We start from the raw sequence: 20720 nt of genomic DNA, 5'->3' as shown, positions 1-20720 counted from the left end.
TGGGAGTTGTTCTTCTTCCTCCCTTTCTCTCATTTTCCATGTCTAATCAGTGACTACTTCTGAAGATTCTGCCTCCCACGAAGCTCTCCCATCAGGTTCCTCTGTGCACCCTTTCTGCCCAGTCTGGAGATGGCTCTCACCTTCCTGTCCAGAAGATTCTCCAGGCTCCAGGACAGACCTGTCCCCAGGGTGCTGCAGCTCCCAGAGTGATCTATTCAAATTCAAACCCCATCAATCTGTCCTCCTCAAGAGAACCTATCCATTAGCTCCGTGACATTCAAGATAAACCCTCCCTCCACCCTCTCAAGGCTCACGAGGCCCGTTGTTCATCGGCCGACTCTCCAACATCCTGCCCAGCTCACGCATGTACTTCTGCTTGAGCGCAGAAGGCCTGTGCGGGTCCTAAATCACCATGGTTCTCTTACCTTCGAGCTTTTCTCCATGCTGCTCCCCCGCTAGCCATACACACCCTTCTTTTCTGTCAGGCTGAATCTTCCTCGTTTTCATCTCATGTGTTACCTTTCTATACACCCTTACGTGCTGCCTGAAGAGAGACACCCCCGCCCCCTCCCCCATAGCCACTCAACTCCTTTAGACTTGTCTTCACTCTTCTGCCTCCCCCGTTAGGCTGGCCTTTCCTTTACAGCGGGGCCATCGTATCCCCAAAATCCAGCTCTGTGCCTTATTCAGTAGATGGTAGATGGTTGTCAAATAAACAAAGATTACTTCCCTCAGAAGCTTCCCTCTTGATCCCAAAAGTTTGATTCAGGGGCCGGCCTGGTGGCACAGTGGTTAAGTTCTCACGCTCTGCTTCGGAGGCCTGGGCTTCCCAGGTTTGGGTCCCCGGCATGGGCCTATGCATGGCTTATCAAGCTGTGCTGTGGCAGGTGACCTACATAAAATAGAGGAAGATGGCACAGATGTTAGCTCAGGGCCAATCTTCCTCAGGAAAAACAGGAGGTTTGGCAACAGATGCTGGCTCAGGGTTAATCTTCTTCACCAAAAAAAAAAAATTTGATTCGTTAATGGTCTGTGTCTATCTTCCTTCCTTTAAAATCACAGAAATAAGAATGATCCATCAATGGCCAAAAATTGCAAATCCATTCAAAAGATCACAGGCAACACGGGAAGAATGTTGACTGAAGGAGAAGCATGATATTTTATCTTTCCTTAATAAACGCCTGATCTTAAGTAGAATTTCTAGTGAACACCTGAGCTGAGAACTTTCCTCTTTATCAATGCCCTCATAAATGAAAAAGAAATAATTTTTTTATTTGCATTTATTTGTTTTAGGGCTATTTCTACCTAATTACTTATTTAGGATACCGGAAATAATATTATTATGTACTCTTTGTGATGCATAACCCCAGTAGAAATATGCAAGCCCCTTCTTGTGCCACCTTTTGCTTTCGTTATATGTGTATCATTCAATATTTTATATTTGCAAGTTAAATAATAAGGTACCCAAACTGGTTTAAGTAAAAATGAAAGTTTACTGGTGATATGATTGAACAGTCCATAAATTAGGATAGCTTCAGGTGAGGTTTGATCAAGGATTCACTCTTGTTATCCAGGAATTGATACCTCATCATCTCTCTGGCCAACCTGGGTGTTTGTTGGCTTCATCCTCAGGCTCCAGACACCCGTGAGTAGCAGCTCCCTGCTCTTGTCACTGGGCTGCCTCAGACCAGGCTCTTGTATCATCACATACACTGTAGTAATCCCAACATCAGGCTGCCCAGTGGAAACAGCTTTCCCAAAATGGCTTTTGTGCAAGGGCTGGACTCCCTCTGATTGGCCCAGAGTCACGTGCCTGTTCCTGACCCATTGCTGTGGCCAGGACAGTTCTGGTTGACTTAGGATATTTAGATACCAGTCTGAACAGCTTTTGAATAATACTGAAAAGTGCAAATTTTGTCATATTTGTGATATTTGAGATATTTTGTCATATCTTGGTGGAAAAAGCAGGGGCAGAGTTAGCAGATACGATGCAGATGAGTGTCTACTAGAATTCTCTAATCTAATATTGCGTGTCTGAATGCACACACAGTTCTGAACATACAATTTTCTCAGAGTATTATAAGCCTATATATCTATGTCAGAATAATTACTAAACAATATCTTTAATATATAGAATTTTTAAAAAATCAATGAGAGCTTGTTATCCTCTTGTTGAATATCTCTATTAATTCTATTTATTGGACAAAGTATAATGTCCTTGGGTGGAATAAAGTAAGAAAAAAAATCAACATTATTAGTCTCAAGTGTTTAATGGATTATAACTATTTCAGAGAGGCATAGTAAAACAAAATATTCTGCCTGTATTGTGATAAACTAAATTTAGCTTTAAATCTTTTGACAAATTCTATTTAAACATTATTTTCCTGGGCCAGACAGTCTATTGTTGCCATTTATTTTTTAACTCTAATTTTTAACTATTCAATTCTAATTTCTTAATTCTAATTTTAATTAAAAATAGGAACATTTTATGCAATCCTTAGATAGTCTTTGTTGGTAAAAATGGAATTGCACATTTTAATTAATATAGACTTCATATATATATATAGAGAGAGAGAGAGAGAGAGAGAGAGAGAGAAAGAGAGATTTACTGATTTGTTTTAGCAACCAAAACAAATTTGGTTTAAAGTAGAAATAAAGTAGATTTTCTGTCTTCCTTTCAGTGTCAAACAGTTTTCTATTTCTGTGTTTTTAAAATAATTTTTCCAAAGCATATGAGTATGTTAATTAATATAAATTAATGTTTTTAATTTCACAATGTTCTCAAAGGCTCCAGAACAATTTCCACAAACATTTAATAACCACAACCATCTCCTTGACTTCTAGCCATTCGGTTAAGAAATGTCCCCGTGGGACGTGAGGGATTGCAAACCCTCAATATTATTTAGGTGGACAAGTTTCTTCATTACAGATTTGTATCCAGCTTAGTATACTAAATAGGCAGATTGAGAGGTTATGTATTTTCAACTACTGTGTTATAATCAAATAAATAATACATTAATATCCTCAATGAAATGTGTATTAATATTGAACATTTATTAACTCTTAGAGATCACATGGTTAGTGCTATGGGTCTTGGACTGTCAGACTCCAGGACTGCAAGAAATAAACGTCTGTTGATTAAGCCCCATCTGTGGTAGTTTGTTCTACCAGCCTGAGCTGACTATGACAGTTAGCTTCACAGGTAGACATTTTCGTACAGAAGAATTAACTGAAAAAATCAATTGGCTCCTTTCTACCATGTTAATTTAATTTTAATTAGTTTAGTTCCATTACAAAACTCTAAATGACAATTCAATTTTAATTGCAATTTTGGGAGGTTCTTTATAAGAAGAGGAAATGATTCATATTAAGGAAAATTAGATTCATACGTCTTAAAGTAATTTTAAATGGATTATCAAAAGATCTTATAATTGATACATTTAATTGCTCTAGCAATGGAGATTTACAATGGATGTCTTAAATCAAGTTCAAAGTGTTTTTAAAATTTGATGACTTGAATTTTGTAATCTTCTGAGCACTTGCTTTTTACTGTCAGTGTCTTGTTTTCCTCAATTATTTCCTGTGGGAGACACTCCCAGGGTTTAGCATACCTCTCCGTCTCTTTGACACATTTCAATTCTTTCATTTGAAAATCGTGTTGCATCCATCTTTGGACACTAGTAGATTTAATCAGAAGCAAATTTAAGTCAGAAGATGTACCTCAAAAATGCAGGCCAACGCAGGCTTTCATGTTGCACCACAGAACATTGTGTGAAATACTGACTTAAACATTCAGAAGGCTTGTTTCCCAAAACAGCTTCACCTTCCTACTCTTTCGGGGTCATAAGTTTATATGCATTACTCGTGGGTTTTTTAATATCTGTAAATACAATTAATTATCAGTATTGTATGTTAACAAACAGGGTGTGGTTATCACAGGTTCCCGTACCAGGCTGCCTGGGGTTCACATTAGAGCTCTGCCACCCCCGCCTACCCAAGCATGAGCAGGTTAATTACCTTACTGTGCCTCAGTTTTCTCATCTGTAAAATGGGTTTAATATTGATACCGACCTCATGGAATTGTTATGTTTATTTAATGATGTAATACTTATAAAAATATATCCTATGTAAGTGACAAATAGACCAAAAGAAGGATGAACTGTTGCACCCAATTGAGCAAAGTGTTGCTACATTTTATTTGGCCCTAGAATTACTTGTTTTGGTCTTCTAGACATTCCTCTAAACTAGGAATTATAGAATTTGCTTTATGAATCCATCTTCACACCACCTACACGCTTTTTGTTTTCCTTTAGAGTCTTTAAGATTCATTTTTTTCTTTTAGGGAATTTTATCTCTTCCAAACAGCCCTTTGTCAGGACACTTCTGTGCTCCAGCCTCTTTTAGGGACTTCCCACCAGGGTTCAGTGAAGCCCCCCATTCCCTGCGACCGGCTCCGCCTGTGTTTGCAGCCAGATCTCCTACAGGTCTCTCAGATGGTCCCCTCTTCAGTCACATCGACTGAGCCACATGAACACTCTCTTTGTCTTGTGCCTGAGACCTGTCCCCGTGTCCTCGCACCACGTCCCAGCCCGTGTTTCTCACCATATCTTTGATGTTGCCAACCCTGCCACTTACCAAGTTGAATAATGGACCATAGCCCTCAAGATAAAATGAGTAATCATGTTCAACCTTTAAAATGTCATATTTTCTTGTTGATCTTGACATAAACTCAGGAAACAACAGCGACAGCAACCGCACACGTTCATTGGAATAGTGTCAACTCAAACACAGATCCCTGCTTAAAATCGAGCCAAGACGTGAAAACCATGATTCTAAGAGAAAAACATGTAACTCCCTGATAATCTGCATGAAAGTCTTTGAAGAATATAAAGCAATGCAAATATAAATAAAATAGTAATAATGCATAGAAAGTAGAAACATTAAATAAAACACTGTACTAAAGTAGATTTTTTTTAAATTAATATACCAAGTTTGCATACTCTACAAGCAATTTCGCACTCTCGGAGAAAAATTCATATGAAAGACTCTTTTAAACGCTGCACCGTACTACTCTAGAATAATGAAATCCTGTCCTTCCACATTTAAATACGTTGGTCACGTATGTTTAGTTCACTTATAGATGTGTATTGAATAAATGAGTTATTATTGCATATTTACTTAGAAACTTGACTTGCATCTCGGGTTGTGAGAAATAGTTGCTCTGCTACCCGTAGAGATCATTTTGGAGGGATGAGGATGAAGTGGGATGTAGGAGTGAGGTGCCCAATTGCTTCTCCCCTTTTCTCCACAGGTTAAAGCAACAACAGGGCCTGTCGACAGAGGGTTACCACGTACAGCTGGCCCGCTAATTTCCCACGCTCATTATTTCTATAGAGGGCAGACTTGCACTTAGTTAGCACCACTTACTGTATATCTGCTTTAAAAAAATAATCCGAGAAGCCAATCCTAATAAAAAGATATATAAAGATTTAGGTTTGATATATTTTTTTCTTCCTATGCATCCAAATGCTAAAGTCTTCTCTCTAGTCTTACTTTTTTGTTGTATTATGAGAAATAAATTATATGGTTAATGTCCTAAATGCTAATGTAAAAACAAATATTATCTCCAGTTAATTGGTGACCTATTTTGAATAAAAGTCCTTAAAAGGATACTCTCTTATACTAAAAAATCTCAGTATGTTAGTTACATTATTAATTATGAATAATGTTATGAGTTATAAAGCATATTCATCAACTAGGATATAAAAAGGGGAACAATTCTGTTCCTAAACACTGAGAGTTTATATTAAATCAATAAATAATCTATACTAGTCGTGTGACCTTGGGAAAAGCACTTGAGTTTTAACCTATTCTAAGCTTCAGTTTCCTCGTCTGTAAAATGGGGTTTATTAACCTATCGGATAAGGTTACCCTGAGGAGTAAACGAGTTAATGCATGCAAAGAACAGATAAAAGTATGTAACACATAATACCGTTAGCAAAGCTTCCGCACCAGCCTTATCAAGATAGATTAAATCTACCTTTAAGAAATGATACTCCTTACTGAGGCTGGAAGATTCTCTATGTGGCAAGTCTATCAAGGAGAAGAAAAGAATAGAAGCATAATGGTGTGAAGAGCAAAGAGAGGAATTCCAACCGTGTGGAGAAGAAGAGAACAGAGGTTGCTGGCCCCAGATGCAGATGGCAGACAGAGATGACACAGTTTCCCTGCCCTCGGGGAGGGGAAGCGCTTCCTTCATGGAGACCTCGGGTGGGGCTCATGGAGGAAACTGACCAGATGGTTCTCCTAGCGCTGCTTTCCTCATGGGATGCACTCGCCAAGACACACTGGGACTTCTTCTAGGCAATTTCCTAGTGACAATGCTCTCATCCCACACTTTGGGTTCAAAATATGTGGACTCAGCACTGTGTTCAATTAATTACCCCTTTCCCTCCATCTTCTTGACGGCATTCAGTCAAGAAAGAAGACCACAGCCTCCCCTAATGACCAGATGGTGACCAGAGGGAGGGCCAGGACCCTCATTATCCCCTTCATCTCCTGCCCACCTCTAAGGAGGCTTGACCCCAGCCTGCCTGTGCTTCACAGCGGACACCTAATGTACACAATGCGTGTGGACGTGAGATATTCAAATGTATAGTAAACCAAAGTACACACACCTGCTTCTTATACCATAGCATAATATTTCTTCCAAAGTTTTCCTCAGACTAAAAATAATCTATTTGCTGCTGTATCGGTATTTTTTTACATCTTCAATTGCAAGACCTTTTTTCAAACTTGTAAAGTAAGGGATAAAAGGACCTACACTTAATTTTTGAACGGTTTTCTTTAGAGATCACTGTAAAATTCAATTTTAAATAAAAATTTCTCCTATTTGGGACTAGGTTCCATGTTCTTATCATCGGAATTCAATGATACTTTTTTATTCTCTTGAAGTCCCATATCTTTAACAAGTTTGAACTCCTCACTCTTCCATCCACAGAGCAGCCAAAGGGGAACACGCTCCTTTGGCGTTTTCATGTTCTTTCGGTTTATTTTGGCTTTTATGTTAAAAACATCCTGTTTCTTCAGAAAAGAAAAAGAGTCAAAGAATAGGCAACCAGTCTCATGAATTATAACCATTTCTCAAGGAAAATATTTACCTAAAATGCTCGTTGAATTTAAGATATAAAGCTGTATTTCTTCAATCTCAGATTGCCTGAGGATTATGAGATTGCTAACATGGGAGGACCGCTACACTATTCAAGGACCACCAAGGCCTGAGCAGGGATAAGAGATGCATCAGCATCCAGCATAAGAGAGGCATCACTTGCCTTTTTCTCCATAAATTTTCTCTTTTTTTTAAATAATTTTTAAAAGATTATTATAATTTTAAACATATATAAATATAATAATATAACTATATCTATAGTTTATATAACTATATCTATAGTTTTAAAAAAAGTCATAAACTCCCATTGTCATTTTGTTGAGTCACCAATTCCCTGTGCTTCTCTCTCAACACTTTCTCCCCATTCCCCAGAGAGTCAGCCTTTATGTCTTTACTTAAAAGAGGGTAAGGGATAGGTGAACCCAAGTTTTCATATGTTTTTCTCCCCAACCCTTCTACATAGGGACATTATTGAGATCCAAGTGTACACATCAATATGAGCCGATCAGAAATCTCTAGCCATTTCCTTCTGCAAGCAGGCTAGGAAATCATGGCTGGTGGTTGTAGCTGATTTCATCAATTGTCGGAGAAAGACAGAGATGTTAGAGAGAATCAAAATTATGAGAATGGGCACACAGAGGTATTTGCCAAAGTTATATAATACCTTAAGCAACCCACTCTAAAATTAAACACTATGAATTCCTTCTATCTCTCCCTCTCACCTCTTATTATATATATGCATTTAACTGATTTTCCATTTCCAACTGGATCATTATTCTTCAAACTCAGACTTATTTTGTTGAATTTTTAAAAATCACTGTGCTTTGCACACAGTGTGGCCAATTGATGCAGAATCCTATGGAGCTCTCTTGTCACACACACACACACACACACAAAACACCTTTATTATTTTATGATCATTGTGGAGTTAGAGAACGTTAGAGCTGAAGGCATTCTTCACCTGAGCCGTTCACGTTCATAGGTGAGGAAGCAGACGCTGAGAAGCAAAGTGACTTTCTCTGAGTTGACAGAAAGTGGAGAGCTGTGTTTGTTTTCACTTTTTTACCTTGATTAAAGATTGTTTTATGCAAATTTGGATCTGGAAGTGAATTACCCTCTCCTTTTGTCAGGAGAAGGGGAAAGGAAGGTAACATTTACTTCCACCGAATACTCTCCATCTCAAGACATAAAGTGGACGAGCCCAGGGCTGTAATGTAGTAGCCCGTCACTCAGTGATTTGATCCATCATTAGCTTCCCATTTAAACGCACCCGGGTTGATGCCACAAAATACACGCATAGGAAAATTGCACTGACGCAACAGTAGAGTCAGCACCTTGGAATTGGCAGGGATGTTTCATGAGGCAGAAAAGAGGCACGCGAGGGATGCCACTGCCCAAAGATACAGCCAGAGTGCTCGGGACATATCGATTCTATTCTAGATCTTTCTGTGGGATCGCATCCTGCTTCCATGGAGTAAGAGGCATTCTGTTAAAAAAAATAAGAAATCTTGAAACTGGGATGAATGGGAGGATCTTTCCTGTCCAGTTGGTCAAACAGTAAAAACTGTCAATAATCTGTAAAAATGATGTTAGTTACAGACATACATTGAAAGAAGAGAGGGCTGTCATGATTTGAGAGTTTTATCTTTTAAAATCAGTAATTCCATTTTTGAATCCTCTTTCTTTTTTTAATGTCCTATTTATTTTAGCTGAATGTGGAGCAAGTGTCAAAGGAAATGAAGGAACATTACTGTCTCCAAATTTCCCGTCAAATTATGATAATAACCATGAGTGTATCTATAAAATAGAAACAGAAGCTGGCAAAGGGATCCATCTCAGGGCACGGAGCTTCCAGCTGTCTGAAGGAGACATTCTAAAGGTAAAAAGAATCTTCTTTATTATGACTCCATCTTTCCTTCTCAAGAAATAAATATAATACCTATCCATTTATATACATAGATATATACATGTATTAATGTATCTTTATAGATACACAGATTTTTCCAATTTATCCAATTGGTTTGAGAAAGTGGAATGTAGTGTCACTTAGTGGAGTATATCTGGACTTTGAAATATCTAAGTCTGTAATCCTGGATCTAACATTTTTTAGAGCCTCAGGGAAATGCTCTGGGTGGGATTCAGGAGCCAGCACGCTGCCAACATTCTAGATGGACTCCAGGAAAAAAAGGCAGGAGAAACAGATTCCAGGGGCACCCAGATCTCACCTTGAGTTATAAAACCCCAGCTCCAACTGGAAATGCCACAAAATTCCTAAGGCTTCCAATATAGTCCTCACCTCTCCTGTAACTATTTTAGGAAACTGAGGACCTTCCAGGGTCTAGGGACCAGGGAGTGGGCAGGAGACAGAGCCTTAAGGCATTGAAAGAGAAAGGCTTTGAGCAACACAGATTAATGCTAGGCATCATCCAGTCCATCTACCTTCTTGTTCCAATGAGAAATAAGCCATTTGTCCAGGTCTCACAGCTGATTTGTAGCAAGAGAGGGACACATCTCTCTTCTGATTCCCTTTCTAGTGTTCTGAGGTTTTCAATTGTATCATGTCTATGTGGACGCGCACGATGGTACATCTCAAACTCAGTAGATTCCACTCATTTTAGGTGTGAGCATCAAGAGAATATGCAAAGAGCCAGCTCAAAAGGGAACGTTAGTAACCTCCCTGTTTGTCATCCATTTATACGATGGTTAAAGTGGGGTCCCTGGAGGGGTCCGCTTGACCTCATTAGATGTTATGTGCACAAGTCAAGAGATGCTCACAGACTCAAGGGCTTCCTTCCTCCTACATCCACGCTTGACTATGTTTCAATGTCATAATTCAGAAGCGTGGTTTTATTCTAGTTGTTCTTTCATTGCAATAGTCTTTCGAAAGCTCGTGCTGCCAGTCCGAAGCACTGTAATTAAGAAGTGATTTTCAGGCAGGAAACTAGTACCTTCTCACTGATCTAAAAAAATTTAAAGTTACATCATAAGTAACCATTCTCTGAATTCTTTGATAACCTCAAATTTAGAAGTCAGTGTTTTTAAGGCAAACTTTTGGTACAGGTGAGTGATGAGAGATACTGCATAAAATATATACTGGTAAATAGTACTGGAATGGAAGGAAGCAAATTATGTTCATTTTTGTTTGTGTGCAGCTTAAACGTGTTGATTGTAACAAAAAGCCAAAAACAGGTCTCGCTTACCACATTCAATTGCAGAAGAGCTGTCAATCATCTGAAATGCCTAACTTTTTTGCAGGCATATATTTTCTTCAATATGCTAATAAATATCTCAGTGTTAAAAATATTTCAAGTGGAATTATCTTAATTTTTGAGCACAAATGCTACTCACATCACTCCTTCATACATAGTATAATCCAATAATAAAGACCGAAGTTTTATATACACTCACTCCTGCGTACACAGACATGACGTTTCCTTGCTTCACATGGGAAAGTCATGTAAGAGAAATATAGCTCTAATGAAAATGTCATTCAAGGACTATAAAATGGAAATCCAAGTTAATTTTGGAAACAGAGAGCTTCCGGATGGCTCCTGTAAATTGGGGAGAGGTTCCCCCAGTGTTTTCAGCCTTGTCACTCCAGGATTCTGTGTGATGTTTTCTAATCTGTGATCATCTGCTCACTTGGCTATTCCACTTGGAGCATATGGCAATGATTAAATGCCAAGCGCTGAGGAGGGTTTGTAGTGCAAATAGTTACAGCCTTGTATTAACATATGACTCCAGGAACCTTTTTCTAATAACCGAAAGGAAGATTCAGTCATGTTGATTCTAGCTGCTTATAGACGAGGAAATGTAACTAGGTGTTGTTATGCTGAACAAAAATAGCTTGTGACTAATTGAGCTGGAATTGAAAATCAAGTCTTCTGACTTCCAACACTATCTGGGTTGTCATTTGTGATAAATACAAAACTTGAATCCAGATTTTCAACTTGAGAGAGCTGACAAAATAATGCGCCACATTGGCCAGTTACTTCTTCAGTTGGAGATGTTTACTCTCAGGCACAGTGCTAATTGCTGGTGATGAAGATAAATAAGACAGAAGTACTGTTCTGGAGAAGCTTATCATTCAGTATTTCCATGGTTCCTCTTTAGTGATTGTAGCCATGAGGTCGCTGTGAACTAGAGGCTGTCCTAGGATCTGCTCCATCTCTGTGATGTCCTCAGTCAACTCCTTATAAGGAAGCCAGGACCAGTGGAGTTGAGTGTTGATGAACTTTAGGAACTTTAAGAGTGAACTTAACGGTCTGCTTTCTTGTTTTAATGCCCCTCATCTTCATAGACTTCTATGAATTACAGAGAATCACATGGTATTTGAAGTGACCCGAGACCTTTCTGGGGAGGCCTGCATATTTTCTTTTGATTCCTCTGGACTTAAAATTCTTTCTAATTTGGGTTACAGAAGCCTCATTATGTCTAATGAATTCACATGTTAAGCCAAACAGTGATTTTTCAACAATAGCCTGTTTCTAGCTTCTAGTGAGGAGTTATATGGTATTTGATTCTACTGCTCAAGCATATGCTTATGTAACTGAAATGAAATAAAATAATGATCCATAAAATTACTTTTTCTTAATGTGTTTTCTCCTTTTCGGTGTATGTGTATTTGTGTATAAGTCTGTCGAGCAGCATATACGGATTATATATTTATTAGAAGAGAGATGAGAGAAGAAAAGTAAGAATTAATCTGTGAGAGAAGGAAGAGAAGTGGGAGAAATAAGCAGATATTGGAGGAGGCCACTGAGGACTTTGATAACCTTTATTTAATTAAGATATGGATGTTATTAATATAAACTTTTTATTGTCTCTTCCAAAAATTGCTTATCCATACCAATGCTTCCTTGCTATGAACCATTGCAATGGTTCAGAGGCAAACGGATTAACCATTCCCACTAAGCATTCTATTCTCAACACTCTACTGTGGGTGCAAGGGGGCCTCAAGACTGAATTCTACCAGAATGTGAATATTGTTGATTCTGGCACGAGCAGAAAAGTATTCTGTGGGATATCCCACAGTGCCCATGCCCTAAAGCAGTTTGACACAGTCCCCACTCAGGGAATGTGGTTGCCACCCACCCGCTCCCGGTGTGGTCTACCTCAGTGAAACTCGGGAAGTTATCACTAAACACTCCCTCTCCCTTGCCCCTGATCCTAACGTCTGCTCAAAACCAAGCTCTGTCAACTTTGCCTTCCAAATACTTACTGTATCCACTCAGACTTTACAACCACCTAGGAAGACAAAGTCAAATGCAAAGTATTTTAGAGCAAGAAGACACATCTCTCTGATATAATTACATGATGGGATTCTTTTATTACAACTAATAAAGGACTCAAGTCACCTCAGGCTCAAAGACTACAAAATGTGACAAGATTTCAGCACATTGTCTTGTCTGCTAATACGTTCGGACAGAGGAGAATGGGTCATCCTATTACTTATAGGGTAGTTCAGAGAAGACGTTTGTGACTGAAATATTATACATCCTTTCAACTTTTATAAGTAGATTATGAGAAAGAGAAAAAAGGTAGATAACGGAACCTGGAAATGCAAAGAAATGTTTATTTAATTTTCAATACACTCAGAGTTCTCAAAGTGATGAATGTAAAATGATCTGAACACAAATGGAATCTTTTTATCTTTACCATTAATGGTAAAGATAGCACTTAAAGGAAAAAGATGGTTTAGCACCGTCATCCATTTAGCTTTCTATAAACTGTGTAATTTTTTAAAGCACTGTAAAAAATCACGTCTTCAAAGATTTGAATTTCTTGTTAAAATTGCTATCATAAAAACACAACGAAACGATAGGGGAACTCATGCCGTGAATTCTCTTTAGGTGTACGATGGAAAAGATAGTTCATCACGCCCACTGGGGGCCTTCACGAAAAACGAACTAATGGGGATCATCCTAAACAGCACTTCGAATCACCTGTGGCTGGAGTTCAACACCAATGGATCTGACACCGACCAAGGTTTCCAGCTCACCTACACTAGTAAGTAGCATCTGACTTAATCATTTCATTTCATTTCTTATTTTCTTAGGATACTTCTGTTACTTAACTGATACGTTAAATTTTAAATATAGATTTTTTTTTCCTAGCTTCCTTACTGTGTTTTTCTACTTAATTCTGCACACTGTTGACCAGGCAGTAAATTCAGATCCATTAACAGAAGCAAGTTTGAAATTTATCTGTTTAGGAATATTAATATTTTCATAATAAAATAACTGTACCCAAAAAGAGAATATCATGTGATTTAAGAGCTTCTGGGCTTAAAACTATTGATTGTGATATTGTGTGCACATTGACAAAAATTGATAGACATATATATGAAAGATTTAGCATGAATGCTTGATGTAATTAGTAGTAATAGTCTTTGAATGACTACCACACATCAATACTTTTCTGTTATATCTATGTATCTGTCTGTAAATATATTAGATTCTATACTTTATAAAATGTATAGTACATGTGTGTAATATGTATATAATCATACATATATACACACATATGTATATATACACATGTACTATTATGTATGTGTGTATATATATGTATATAATATAATATATATAGCACATATATATATATGTAAAACAACTCTGTGTAGTAAGCTCTTTCTTATCACCACTAATTTCCTAATGAGAAAACTAAGCACAAGTAATTTGAATATTTGTCCAAGCTACCAGGTGTATGAGCTGGTGGAGCCAGGATTTGGTCTGTAGTTCAGTTTTCAGTAGTGTTCTATAGTGCTCCCCGATTAATATAAATCAATATGGAAAGTGGAAAATTTTTTTTTTAAGATGAATATGAAGAAGACAAAGGAGGATAAAAAATAAAGGAGGAGAAGAATTGTGCTTTCAAAAAAAGAAGTTTGCAATATAATAACTGTCATTTTCAACATTTTTAGTTCCATGCAAGTGAAGTAAAAACTGTAGCCATTTGGTGTGGAAAACCATTAAAATTAAGTAATCAATTAATTAAAATGCTGAAAATATACAAAACAGTTTAATCTTTCACCAATCTGATGATTAAAAATCTTTATGGCACCAAATACCATGACATAGGAAATTAACAATCTTGAATGTTTGAGCATGAAAGTATGTTAGTGATCGTCAAGATTGATTCCTTTGCTTGACAGATGAACAAATGAAGGCCTGGAAAAGATGATAATTATCCCAGACACAGAGCTAATCCAGGTGCCTAAAAGGAAGATTAATTGCTTCAAATCTTTCTTTGTTGGTGAAATTACAGTTGAAGAATTGTAAGACTTTGGGCTAAAATAAAATTAGAGTAGCTGACATCATAAGAAAATTTTCACTTTCAAGAAAATAACCATTTAAAAGTCTTGGTAGATAGAAAGCCTATTAATTATATTGTATGGAAAATAAATTGGTAGCAATTGACATTATAAAATTAATTTGTAATTGTAATATTTCTTTATTAGAATTCCACTTTTCAGATTTTCACTCTCAAACAAGTTTTAAAAGGTTCTTGTAAAACCATTTTGCTTAGCTTGCAGATAAAAATCTGTTGTGATCTCTGTTCTTCTACTTTGGATTCTCTACCAGAATGTTCATCGTTTTTTGTTTTGTTACTTGGATGTGTATTAATCCCCACTTCCTAGATCTTGTGCTAGTCTTAGAGTCTCAGAGGAATATGGATACTTGAGAAGGAAAATTGTTTGAAAATGCTTTTGGTAACTTTCTGAGATTATTATAACTAAGGGAGAGTTCCTGCGCAGCTGGGCTGTTCCTCCACTTCTCTTGTTGCTTTAGCTTATCTGACAAATCTTGCCTCCTACTGTGGTTTGTCAGCAAAGAGGAGGAACACTGGCCTCATGCTTCCCTCTCTCCCATGTGCATCTCTATGCCTCATCGTTAATGCTGCCCGAAGTCTGGGGGTTACAAAGCTCAGCATTGTCTCTCCCACAGCTGCATCATAGAAAACTTATCATGCTGAGCTCCTATTTTATTTCTCATTCCTGTCCCAACCTTAGTAACTGCTGCCTGTTTCCCTCCAACCATTTCCAACTAGAGTAAGTCTTGATCTGTGAACACCTGTTCCTATATTCTCACGCTTGTGCAAAAGATATTCAGACGCGAATTCATGCCTATGTTTCCAGATTTATCATCGAGGAAGGGGTTACTGAACAGTTTCCAGAAATTAGACTTTCTCTTTATTGTCCAAATAGCAGTAGAAGAAGGCCCATATGCTCTAAAACCGTGTTACTGGATTGAAATTAGTGGTTGTAGGCTTCCTCATCCTTACCCCATCAAGAAGAGTTGTTCAGTGTGCTGTCCTCAGCCCCGATTAGATACCGCAGGGCTGTGGTATCTCCATGTTTCTCCATGGTGTTCAGCATCTCTTTGGGACATTTACTGCCCCTCCCATTTCTCTGAGTAACTTTGAGAAAGCTCAAATCTGTAGGTCTATTTAAGAGCACTTTCCAATTATATGGACATTAATTTTTACATGGAAACACAAATTTTCTAAAAATAGGAGAAAGGAATATTGGCGATGATTGGTATTTAGCTCTTAGTATCGTCAATCCGACAGGAGTAATTATCTTTTCTGCCTGTTTTCCCTCTTTGACTCTATCTCCCAAAATGCAGTCACTCCCCGGGTACAAGTCTTGTTTGCAAGATTATCCTAGAGCTGAAACACACTGCCAGATGGGAAAAGATATTTGTAATACAGAATTGATGGCACTGATAGCTATATAATCAAAATATTATTAACTCCACATTAAATTCTGAGGTTTAAACACTAACTAATTAAGTTTAAGAAATTCCAAGGTCCCACAATGTATTTGATCACCTGAATCAAACATTCATACCTGAAAGGTGGTTTGGAAATAATGAATGCTTATAAAATGTTTTGAGAAAATTACCTAAGTGAAAGACTATGTCAAGACACTTTCAACTAACTGTTTTCAAAGGACTTTTGTAATTGCCTTTCACTGGTTAATTGCATTATTTAAGGAAACATTCTTATTTAAATGTTTTGGATCTGTAATTAACTTACACACGAGTGGGTAAGAAAATGTCAACAGAGAGGAAATATATAGCTTAATACGCACCCTAAAATTTTTTAAATGAATGAATTTTTGAAATTTACAAACAATATTCTTGTATCCTTTAATATTTACAGATTACTCTCACATACCTTCTAATTTTACCATCTTGGCAGTTCTGGGTCTTAGTAAACAGCTGCTATTTCTCTTCTTCATAAGTTAGGAACGAGTCTCCAAATCTTTAAGTGCTTTGCTGAAGCTTTCACCTCCAGGAGTGGTGCAGCCCAGACCCAAATCCAGGTGTTCTAAGTGAAGCCTGGAACTGTAGATGAACTTATTTTCAGATATTTTAGATGATCCCACTTTGACGAGAACCACGTATATTGACTGATATTTATATATATAAAGGCATCGGCAAGGAAGAAAAGCCAGGCATCTTTGACACAAGTTGGAATAGATATATTAGATGGCATTTATTAAGCAACAACTGGTTTCTAAGTAGTAGTTAAGGGCAACATACAACTGAAAAAGTTTACCGCCATGACAAAACACTGCTTTTTATTACAGATGTGTCTATTTTCCTAACAGATGATAGTCTTCTGATTCTATAATTATGTTAAAAGAAAGCATAACCCATAAGCTCTTTGAGATCAGGGGCAACAGGTGTTCATTTTCTTATTCCCCTCTGCACCTTGCCCAGATGTCTCATCTGTAATATAGAAAGCTTAGGTGGGATCATTGTTATTCAAGCTGTATTCCATGGGGCACTAAGATTCCACAGAGCTGTCTCATCACAATAAGAGTTTTACCTTGTTTAACTTAAACATTTCTGTTTTGCTTTCTCCCAGTGATTGTAAAGCTCTTCAAATATCAGGAAAAATCATATAGACAATGGATTACTATGTTTTCTAAGTATTTCAGCAAATATTTTTGCAGAAAAGGAGTTGTGAAAATTAAAAAAAAAATCCTATATTGAATTCAGAATTCTTTTAAAATATGTTGACTTTTTTAGAGTTCCACAAGAATGTTCCCAGAATTGTCATTCAGAAACAGTTTACCACAGGATGTATGGGAGAATTTGGAAATGAAACAAGCTTCCTGGATTTTACACTCTTAGTTGTTTAAATAGGGGGAAACAAACAAACACTTGGTCACAATTCAACAAAAAAATTCTTGCTACCTGGGGGTATAGTAAAAGAAGTGTCGTTTAGACAGGCATCTCTGGGCTGTCTCGGTGGATCCTCTTTTTGATTAATCAGTGATCGTGGGTGTATTACCTATGTTCTGAATGTTTAGCACTGTGTTGAAACAGAGAAGGCAAAAGCCATGGTTCCTGTCTGCAAATAAATGGCTTAGGATAGTCAAATTTAGCACTTGTGGAACATTAATCAATAGAACTGTGACTCTATAAGATATTCTCAACTATGGGATGGATCTGTAAGTGGGGTTGTAGGAGTCAGTTCATGGCCCTAATTCACATTGACTGATATGTGTGACCCTTAGCACAGATCATCTTTTGTTGAATCTGACCCTTCATATAGTGTTATATTTGACCCCTAATATATTTCATCTTCACATGAATTTGTTCTTTACCCCCAAATAAACTAAAGCTCCTTGATGGTAATATGCGTGTCTCGTACCCTAAGATTTAGAATTACATATATATAATTGTAGCAAATAACATTTTCCAGAGGAAAATTTTTCAATTTCAATGAGAGATCATTGAAAGCTAGAATAATCATAGATGCCTCTAGAATTTTCTTTCCTTGCTTCTAGATGCCCTTTGCCTTATTCCTCAAGATTAAATCCAACTGCCAATTCCTATATGAAGGCTGCCCTGCTGTCCAACTTTCTGAAGCAGAATTGCCTGCTCCTTCTTCTCTGTCCTCAAAACTCCTTACATTTGTCTCTATATCTTCTGTTTTCACCAATAAGATATGAAGTTCTCAAGAGGAGGAATCCTAACTTGATCAACTTTGTATCACCTACATAGCCACTTAATAAATGATAGTTAACCAAGTTGACCTAGAATTTGCATGGAAGGAGACAGACCTGAATAAAGATGTGGAAAGTCGAATATGATCTTTGAGCTCATGAGCTGATGAATATGAAAGCCTGAATCGAATGGGGGACGCACAATGAGGAGAAAAGGAAAACAAAATTAGCTGTGGCAGCCTGATTATGGAAGACTTTAAAAGCTAGACAGCAGTGTCGGTTAACGTTAAGGCAGAGTCATTAATAGTATTTGAGGAATGAAATGACATGGAAGTCTGGGATTTAAAGAATGGTAAACGGACAATAGTATAAATGCCAGTTCTTAGGTGATTACAGTGATTCCAAATGGTTGTTTCTGTGCCATCAGCCACCCACAAGTGACTTGAGAATAAAGGAGAAAGTCTACTTGCTGACTTTTACAATAACATATAATGGGACAGAGCAGAAATACTTAGTCACTGTTACTCTTAAATGGAATAGTCAGAATGAGTATGATATATACCTTATAAAAATAAAAAAGAAGGAATGTCTTGGGAGGGTGGTGTGGGGTAGTCAGTAGTCAGGGAAGAACAGATAGAGAGACCTTAAAAATGAAAGCTTTTCAGGGACCACCCAAGATGTATCTGGCAAAGAAACTAAGCAAGTAGATGCTGAAATCCAATCCCACTGGGAAAACCAGTGTTATCGTGGGGGTGAATTAATTAGACTGACTTCCCTTTAAGTTTATTGGCTTTATTTAATTAACTTCACTTGCTCTGATTCCATGGTTACCAGGCAATATTCTCGTTGTGATTGTGGTGTCAGTGTGGCTCTCCCAATAGAAAGAGAGTGATTTACTTGTGTTGACGTAGGGATTCTAGTACATGGACTGACTCCATTCATTATTTTAAATTAAGAATCGGATATTCTGGCATTATATTTAAGTTGCATGAGCCCTCCATGTGATGAATGTATTTGGGGTACGCTGACAGAACCAGCATCTGATCCTATAAAGCCTCCCTTGTGAGTTGCAGCCTACTAGCTTTCCTGGGGCGGGCCATCCCCCTGGCTGTTTCAAGCCTCATTTTTTTGTTTCAGACTCTTAGAGTAGAGACCATAGAGTGAGTACCCACAGTCAGACACATCTCTAAGAGGTTGAAGAAAAAGAAGCTTAAGGGAATAGACAAGGAAGGCCAGGTGAGTACGAAAGCCATTTCAAAGAAATGGTAAGAGGCTGGAGGTGAACAGCCAGATCTGCAGGACAGAGCTACTGCCACTCCATATGGCCCCTTTGAACCAATTATTTTAAAAAGGGGAAAAAAAAGTCCTTACTCTGGAAAGTCAGTGCCTTCAGAGCACCTTCTACCCAACTGCACTGGATACCACTGAGAATGAATAAACCACAAAGCCTAGAACTGGGAGACAGGCCCAGCCTCCGAGTCTACACAATTTGAGGATGACGGTGTTTAATTTGGAGATAGAGAAATAGGGACATTCACGGGTCTTCCCATCCTGCCCCATGGCCAAATCTTTCATGGCTGCTTAATTTCTGTTCTTCAGGCCCCTAAAATTTCACCCCCCTGCCCTTCCACCCTGAATTATTTGCTTAAGAACCCTAGAGAGAAACCTCGAGGTCCCCCCACCTGTGATCTGAAACAAAAGAATGGGCCCATAGCTGGTTGCCCATTTCTACAAAATGGCCCGTCCATTCGCAGCATCTCTGATTGTAGCCCCTTACTCATTTTGTTTGCTGAAGTCTAAGAGGCGGAGGTGGGGTGTTTTGGGATTGATGACAGATTCTGAACAAATTACAACGTATTCCGTGGAAGAGAAAATTAGAGCCCAGAGCCAGGGGCTTACTCAGCTGTCATCGTGATTTTATTAATACGCTGATAGAATTAAAATGACAGCAACATTAAACACACTCTTATAAATGAGAGAACAACTCCAGTGTGAATATACTCTCAAGGCCAATAATGAAATACCAAGCATTGTCACCTTCCAGCTTGAAAACGAGTCAGAAATATTGCAGGCATGAAGTATACACACTCACCGTGAGCAATCGATTACCTAAGACAAACTGAAGGTGACAACAAAAGAATAGGAGAAGTCAGAAGCTATAATGTGAAGTCCTTGAAATCCTGGATTGATAACAAGAGCTAATTCTTTATAGGATTGGTTGACATTCTGAAGAGGTTGATGTAATTTTCTTTGGCTTCCCCCCTCCCACTTTTCTCCACCCTGTTATGTCAGGAGTCACTGTGCCTATTTATTTTTGTCCAGCTGTATTGAGACATAATTGATATGTAGCGTTGTGTAAATTTAAGATGTACAATGAGATAATCTGGTACACGTATATATTGCAAACCGATCACCACAATAAGGTTAGTTAACACCTCTGTCACCTCCCACAATTACTTCTGTGCGTGTGTAGCGAGATCAGCCTATTTCTCATAGGAATTCTTCTGATACCATTACCTCCTTAGCTATGAATGGGATTTAAGTGCACAATGATGTGTTCATTTTATAACTGAGTCCTTTCTTTTT

General features: G+C 37.9%; 1 protein-coding gene across 1 annotated transcript in view; it reads left to right on the top strand.

The window, feature by feature from the left end:
• The window catches only part of CSMD1 (CUB and Sushi multiple domains 1), a 1554536-nt gene that overhangs the window by 1212856 nt on the left and 320960 nt on the right, over positions 1 to 20720 (top strand). Inside the window, exons 23-24 of the mRNA XM_058524846.1 lie at positions 8878 to 9047; positions 13021 to 13177. Coding sequence (XP_058380829.1) covers positions 8878 to 9047; positions 13021 to 13177 — 327 coding nt within the window. The remainder of the gene's footprint in view (positions 1 to 8877; positions 9048 to 13020; positions 13178 to 20720) is intronic.

This window comes from Diceros bicornis, chromosome 29 (genome assembly GCF_020826845.1).
Source record: "Diceros bicornis minor isolate mBicDic1 chromosome 29, mDicBic1.mat.cur, whole genome shotgun sequence".
NCBI classification, from domain to species: Eukaryota; Metazoa; Chordata; class Mammalia; order Perissodactyla; family Rhinocerotidae; genus Diceros; species Diceros bicornis.
The sequence above is the reverse complement of the archived record's forward strand: the minus strand, read 5'-3'. Positions and strand labels throughout refer to the sequence as shown.